This window comes from Sinocyclocheilus grahami, unplaced genomic scaffold (genome assembly GCF_001515645.1).
Source record: "Sinocyclocheilus grahami isolate Dianchi unplaced genomic scaffold, SAMN03320097.WGS_v1.1 scaffold1648.1, whole genome shotgun sequence".
NCBI classification, from domain to species: Eukaryota; Metazoa; Chordata; class Actinopteri; order Cypriniformes; family Cyprinidae; genus Sinocyclocheilus; species Sinocyclocheilus grahami.
The window spans coordinates 336837-344931 of NW_015506827.1; the positions used below are offsets into that span (position 1 = coordinate 336837).

General features: G+C 37.8%; 1 protein-coding gene across 2 annotated transcripts in view; it reads right to left on the reverse strand.

Annotated features, from left to right (window-relative positions):
• The window catches only part of LOC107571764 (eukaryotic translation initiation factor 3 subunit C-like), a 33196-nt gene that overhangs the window by 9225 nt on the left and 15876 nt on the right, over window positions 1–8095 (reverse strand). For both annotated transcript variants that reach the window (XM_016258128.1, XM_016258127.1), the window contains exons 3-11: window positions 7646–7711; window positions 7207–7396; window positions 7003–7128; window positions 5889–5937; window positions 5670–5797; window positions 5461–5588; window positions 4132–4389; window positions 3083–3224; window positions 2885–3010 (exon numbers count right to left, since the gene is read on the reverse strand). In XM_016258128.1, the coding sequence (XP_016113614.1) occupies window positions 2885–3010; window positions 3083–3224; window positions 4132–4389; window positions 5461–5588; window positions 5670–5797; window positions 5889–5937; window positions 7003–7128; window positions 7207–7396; window positions 7646–7711 (1213 nt within the window). The remainder of the gene's footprint in view (window positions 1–2884; window positions 3011–3082; window positions 3225–4131; window positions 4390–5460; window positions 5589–5669; window positions 5798–5888; window positions 5938–7002; window positions 7129–7206; window positions 7397–7645; window positions 7712–8095) is intronic.

The following is an 8095-nucleotide window of genomic DNA, read 5'->3' on the forward strand; positions in this document are numbered from 1 at the left end:
GTGTGTGTGTGAGAGAGAGAGTGTGTGTGTGTGTGTGAGAGAGTGAGCGTGAGAGAGTGTGTGTGTGTGTGTGAGAGAGTGAGCGTGTGAGAGAGTGAGCGTGTGAGAGAGTGTGCGTGTGAGAGAGTGTGTGTGAGTGAGTGAGTGAGTGAGTGAGAGAGAGTGTGTGTGAGTGAGTGTGTGTGAGAGAGTGAGCGTGTGAGAGTGTGTGTGTGAGAGAGTGTGCATGTGAGAGAGTGAGAGAGTGTGCGTGTGAGAGTGTGCGTGTGAGAGAGTGAGAGTGTGTGTGTGTGTGAGTGAGTGAGTGAGTGAGTGAGAGAGAGTGTGCGAGTGAAAAGAGTGAAACCTTTTGTCCAACAAGAGAACATCATAACTTGTTTTTACGTCACAACATCAGTCGAGTGTTCGAAATAACTTCCTTTTGTGATCTGATGTGGCTTCTTATCAAAGAATGAGGCATAAAATATATTCTATACTGCAATAAAGGCTATGTGATTAGAAATGGCTTACAATGAAATGGCTTACAAATATACTTAATCATTATGAAAATACCCAAGATGGCTTGAAGAACACAGATAAACCATATATTGTCGCAGGCGAGTGTTTATTGTCCTTACATTATATCATTCAAAACGTTTAAGATTATATCTTCTTTTTATTCAGTTACAGCGATAGCTATGCCTTTATCCATATCAGGGATTTCCTGGAACGTCATCAGTTCTATTACTTCTGTGATGCATGTGTGGATTTTCTGCACGAGGGCGCCCTCTGGTGTCCAGTATGAATTAAACAAACATTACATGTGTTTATAGCGCTCAATAATTGCCAATCCATCCTATTTTGGGTACAAATCGGAAAAAATGGCGCCAAATACGCGTAATATGAATGTGCCAAGAAATACGTGCGTGTTGTAATGTTAGAACATCGCGAGTGAAAACAAAAGAAAAAGAAAAGCTTACAGTGGTGAGTCGTGACTGTCATGCTAGCCTGATGGGACCAAAATTACTCTGTCATTTTAAAACGTAAGATTTAAATACTACAATAAGATTTCACTTCTACTGTTAATGACATTTTGCTAGGCTACTATAAGATGGATAGCCTAATTGTTATATAATTCAGATGGGCTACCTGTTATTTTTATGGTTTATCAAAAAGTGTATATTTTAAACTGTGGTTGGTGGTACATTTTACCAATAATTACCATACTTTCAAAACAAAAGTTTAAATGGGGAAAAATTTGCAATATGAAAATAATTTAAGAAAAAACAACATTTGGTTTTCAAAAAGCCTTTTTCCAAACGGTACATCTTGAAAACGGGGGTCGTCTTATATTTGGGTCAATACAGTAGTAAAAAGTTAAATTAAATTTTACTTAAATACCCTTTATTTTCAAATGAGATAATAGTATAGTAATATCTCTTTAAGAATTTTTATATATTAAGCAATAACAATAATAACTTATTTTATAGTAAATCATGATTTCAAACTATTATATTGTTATTATTATTTTATAGACATATTATCATACATACACATATATATATATATATATATATACACACACAATTTTGGCCAAACCGTACAGCTGCACAAACAAATAATTTTTTAAAAATTGCATTTTAAGTCACAATCACAATTTTTAAACAAAACAAAACAACAACACAATACGATTCCCTGCTTAGTGCAGCTGCACTGCTTCCAACCGCATGGATTCCCATCACAATGACTGGATTTCGTTCACCAAATTTCGCAAAGCAAAGATAAATGTGACTGCAGCTTTCACCGGTAACTAGGCCTGGGCGATAAAACGGTATCGATATTTATCGACGGTACACCTTCTTCGATAACGATATAAAAACATGTTCGATATAGCGCATGATATAGGCAGGTGCTACGAGTGACGCAGACAGCACACACAAACATGAACACATGCTGAATTGAGTGCTGCGCCTGCCTGTGATGAGGAGATTGTGAATAAAGAAATTTATATTAGTCGAATTTTAAATAAACATTTGCATTTGAATGCAAAAATAGTACAATCAAATGTTAGGTGTGCATCAGGGAGCGTCATCAGTGGAGCACGAGATGCGGTGATGATGATGTAAGTGACGCTGTTGCATTTTAATGTTTTTTTAAACATTAGACACACCGCTGCTGCGTTATTCATTCAAAATATTAGAGAGATATAGAAGCTCAGTGCGGAGAAGATCTTGATTAGGTTAAAACCGAAACCAACCCATTCACACAGAACGCTTATTCAGCGCATTTTTTAGACGGACAGATACGACTGCTGCACTCGCGTCTCATGCAAGAGATGTTTAGAAAGCCATGCAAAGTTAAAACAGTTTAAACTTTTAGAAAACATGTCACGAATTTGTGGAGGTTTATTCCTTTTCTCTGCGTCTCATATGTTTTTAAAAGCAATCTGTGTGATGGGCGATTCGGCTCTTTGTATTAAGCAATGCATAAATAGATGCTGTTCTGTACATAATTGTTTATGCAATTTATTAAATAATATTTGATTAATATGGAGTTAATTTAGACAATGCACTTTTTTTATAGACATGCGCAACATTATTTTGCTCATTGCGCCCTCCTGTATTCTCGGGGAAACAAGCCAAAAGTTTCCTAAAGACCCGTTTAATCTGCATATAAAACATTAGAAATTAGATATTTGTTTAATTGTGTTTGACTGTTAAAACAGAAAATATTTGTTTGTCTCAATAAATTGGGTTAATTTAAAAATACAGTGGTTAAATAAAAAAAAAAATTCTATTGCTTTGTTTTTAAAAAAAGCTATACCTATACCGTTGATACATTTTTTAGCTATATCGCCCAGCCCTACTGGTAACTGGTCCGAAGCACAAACCCTGCTGACTCTCACCTGGTCAGAGATGGCCAGGTTCTCGCTGTCCTCGGCGATGTTTTCTCCGATGAAGATGTTGTTGTTGTTAAACAGGATGTCCAGCAGCTCGTCGATGCATTCCAGACACTTCTTCCACATCTCCGGCTGAAACGAGAACAACAGAGCTAAAGCATCGGGGGACTGTGACAGCAGCCGCACGTCTCGGGAGATCCTCACCTTCATGAAGGCGGCCAGGTTAGGGTTGTAGTCGTAAAGCGAGGAGACGATGTTGAACTTGATCTTGACGAGGATGCCTTCGCCCAGGTTATTCTCGTTAGAGATGGCAGCCAGAGCGTGGAAGAGCTCGATCTGAGCAGCTCTGAACCACAAGCAAACAAATACATTTCTGTTGGGTTCGTGTCTGCTTACCTCAAACTAACAAGTTACTTGAAATAAAATCTTATCCAAAGCAAACTACAAAGAACCTTATTTTCAGTTGCAAAGGCAGTATTTGTAATGTTCATTTTGTTGAAGTACTAAAACTGAAATAAAAATAAGTAAAAACTACAGACAGAAAAAAAGACAAAAACACAACTAAATTATTAAAACTTTAACCATTCAAAACAATAAAAACTAAAGCAGCATATTAAAAATTATAAAATGGTTTGTATTTGCCAATTATATACTGACTAGCCACAGCACTATTTAATAGTTTGGGTATATATAAACCTATACATACTACATATATACATTTTTTGGAAAGAAATTCATATTTCAATTTCTTGCATTAAAAGTGACAACAAGGCATTTACAATGTTATAAAAGCCAAAAGATTTCTGTCTATTTAAAGAATCCTGAAAAAACATTACTGTTTCCACAAAAATATGATTAAAATATGACATTTTCATCATTTTATTGTTTAATATTATCATGAATAAATGTTTCTTGAGCAGCAGATCAGCATATTATACTGATTTCTGAAGATCATGTGACACTGAAGACTGGAGGAATGATGCTGAAAATACAGCTGCGCATCACAGGAATACATTACATTTTAACAGAGATTCACAGAGAATAAATGAGAAGACTCTTTCAAAAATATTTTAACAAGTCTTACTAACCCCAAACTTTTGAACGGTAGTGTATAGAAAAACCAAAAATAAATAAAATGCATAACTTGGTAAAAATGGGAGGGGGGAATCTTTGTAAATGTAAATTTAATTTTAAATGTAAAAAGATTGTATGATTTCACTGTCACAAATGGCTGAAAGGTCCACTGCAGATACCTGTCCGTTCCCTTCTTTCCTCTGGCCTGCAGGATCTCGCTGAGTTTCTTGATCACCACAGCGCTGTTGATCTCTGTGCCTTTGGCGAACATCTTGGGCTTCTCCTTCACCAGCGGCACGCCGCCCTTCACCTTCTCCCAGCCTCCCTCCTCCCCGTCTCCCTCTTCATCCGCCTCCTCCTCCAGACGCTCCTTCTTCTTGTGCTTCTTCCTCCGGTCGTCCTTCTTGCGGTCGGTCTGCTTGTCTCCGTCCTGAGCTCTGTGAGGGATTGAGGAGTCTCAGAGCCATCAAACACACATGAACTGAACAGCTTGAGGTTGAACTAGGGCTGGGCGATATGAACAAACATTCAAATCTCAGTATGTTTTGGCTGACTTGCAATATATGGTATATATCTTGGTATTTTCTACATTTTTGTATTTGGATAATAAAAAAAATCTTTATTTATATATAACAAATTTCACATCCTGCCCAATGTTGTGCAATGAAATGCATATTAAAGGCTATGAGAACTAATGAAGTAAATGTAACCATGTAGGCATATATTGTGCGCAAAAAAGGGTTAAAAATGACATTCTAACATTGCAATCTAAAAACAAAAATAATGCTTTCAAAGCACGAGTTAAATTCACTAAACTAAAAATGAAAATAAAAAAGCACAGACTAATTGAGTAAAAAGGTTATTTTGATTACCTCATTACGATCACTTTATATCATACAAATAATGCACTTCTAAGTTTAAAATTCTACATATTATAGTCCAACTACAAATATTTCAGCAAAACGTATATTTTAGTCAGAATTATTGCGCTGTCTGTTTGGCGCGCGTGTGTGCAGCGATGCTCCTTCACTGAAGTCTGTGAAGTTTAGCGAAGAATCGCAGAGCAGAAGCTCGTGCACTTCTGGCAGGAAAATAGAAATATTTCCATGACTTTCTAACATTTACAGATGGAGAATATACCTGTGAAATGTAAGTTAAGCATTCAGGAAGACAGCACATCTCAAACACATTAAACAGTGCGAGTAGAGTCTCTGTCTGCGGCACACGAGCCGCTTTAAACTATACCAAACTATAAACTATACTATATCCGACCAGTTTTTTTAAAGCTCGTAATATAAAGCTTATCGCATGTTTAGAACAAATTGGATTATGCACTTTCTCCACCGCAGCTCAGACCGTGTCCTCCGCTAGATATTTTTCAGATGTGCTCGTATCAAACTACTGTATATCTTTATAAATGGTATTGCCTCATACCGTATCGCTTCTAAAAATATAACGATATATCGTACAAACTCGATATACGGCCCAGTCCTAGGCTGAACACATACTTTTTGAGGAAGACCTCAGCCAGTGATGCTGCCGCTCCTTCGTTGTCCTCGCTCTCGCTGCCGCTGTCCACCGAATCCGAGCCCCAGTCCTCGCTCTCCTCATCATCCTCACTCTCCGACTCTTCATCCTGACACACAGACAAAGCGCTGCATCGTCAACACTCTTAAAAACCACCTCAAACTGTCTTGTAAGAGGTGTCTGGACCTACAGCAGCGCCCTTGAGGAACTTGCTGGCCTCTGGTGCCTTCTTCTCCTCTTCTTGAGGCTTCTTCTTCAATAAGCTCTTGGCAGTGACACCTTCATCATCATCATCATCATCGCTCTCTGACGACGACGCTGCACATCACACAAGCAAAGAAAAAGCAAATGAAGACTCAAGACAGCATCACAACCTTCATTAGACAGCAGCTCAGAGATGAAGACTGACCACTGCCAGCGTCATCCTTCTCCTCTTCCTCAGCTGACTGCTCAGGGTTCTGCAGGAAAACACAGCAAAACCCACTAAGACAATTTAACACACTAGCAGATGATAAACACGTTTGTTTTTTTGCAATGACAATTTATTTATTTATTTTTGCAATACAGTAACGACAATTTAAGGAAAAATTTCATATAATTTTCCATGAAAGTAACGACAACAAACATTTTAATCTGAATTTTATCTGGAATCTTACTGGTAAAACAGGTTTTATTCTCTTTAGGCAAAATACTAGTTAAATATTACACAGACAAGTTCTTTAAAGATTTAGTGAGGTTTGCCTAAAAACAGGCTTTTTGGAGAGTGGTAAAATAAACAGAAAGATTATGTATGTCCACACAGAACAAACCCTTACATTCGCAAAAGTAGTAAAAGAATATTAAACATTTAATGAAATCCTCTAGAACACATTCAACTGCAAAACAGGGAACCTGCAAGTCTAAAATACTGAATACATGTTCTATTCAATTTATGCACTGAAATTGGTTCCCAATACATCAATATGTACAAATCGGATGACAACTGATATTGGATTTTGCTGATAATAATGTGTTGATAGAAAGACAACAAAAAAACTACACAAATCACTACGTTAAATTAATGTTTTAAGTCTTTTCTTCTTGTGACAGTGCAGCCTAGAGAGAAGCCACAATTTACATGAACCAAAATATCAATAATATCCAGGAATAATAAATATATAAATATATATAGGCCTACTCTATAAAGAAAACACTGCCATAATTAATCGACAGTAGTTTAAAAGCAATCTCAGCACATCAAAGCCTACAAGCCCACAGAATGCACAATTTATCTTTTTATTATTAAATACTTGTTAAATAAGTTTAATAATCACAGTAGGGCATCACATTTCCTGTTTTTCCGTCCACAAATTTGAAACCTTTAAAAAAAGTCTTATCTAACATTTTAAATCCATTTAAGATATTAAACCCTTTTTTATGGCCTAAGCTGAATTTAAGACTTAAGCAGTTGTGAAGACCCTGAACAATTTCATAAACATGCTCATATCTCATCTACAAAAAGCATCCGGGCTACAGCTCAGTACCTCTTTATAGCTGGTGATCTCCGTCTCAAAATCTTTGTTGTATTTTCGGATCTTCTGCCGAAGTGTGCTCAAGGCTTTGGCGTTGTTTTTGTTCATCTTCTTCTTCCCCTCCTTGTCCTCCCACAGCTGTCATGAAAGCAAAAGTTGTTTACGGCTGATTATCAAGCATTAATCAGTAACTCGGTGTCCTGCAGATCTACAGACCTGGTTGAGATAGTCCTCCAGATCAGCAAGCAGGCGGACGTAGAACTGTGGCACTCCTTCTTTGTCCATGATGGTTTTGCTCTTGAGGAAAGCTCGACACAGCTGCTCGAACTCCTCCAGACACTTGGACATGTCTCGGATCTTCATGGCATTGCGGATCGTCTTGATGATGTTGGTGAGCTCCTCAAACCTGGAACGCAGTGGACACCAGACAGACGTTTATGAAGTGTGAGCGTGTGCGCGTTCTGGAGTCGTCGCAGTGTGCGTTCTGGAGTCGTGGTAGAGTGTGTTCTGGAGTCGTGGCAGCGTGCGTTCTGGAGTCGTGGTAGAGTGCGTTCTGGAGTCGTGGCGGTGTGTGTTCTGGAGTCGTGGCGGTGTGCGTTCTGGAGTCGTGGTAGTGTGTGTTCTGGAGTCGTGGTAGTGTGTGTTCTGCACTCACCTCTTGTCTTTGGCGCTGCGCACCACTCTCTTGGTGTCCTCCTCATCATCGCTCAGCAGCAGAGCCCTGCAGAGACGACCGCAGCTCAATACAGTAACACAGAACCACCCTCCACCCCACAAACTGGGTTATAATCAACTAAAACTAAACCAGAAAAAAAAAAAAGCGTGACTTTTTTGTAGTACTAAAAATAAAAAAAATTGCTTATTAAATATTAACGGATAATTTTGAAAAAATAAATTTTCTATAATTTATTTGATCAATTTTTTTTTATAACTAATTGTTGCACAAGAGAATAGGCCTGTCATGATCATGAATTTTGTGCTGCTGTCTAACTGCCATACAAATAATTGTTATTAATTACAATTTAATTCTGTTTTGTTCAGGTCACTTACTGTGTAAGAGATATATATGAGCAATATTACTCGAGTGATACCGGCTCTATATCAG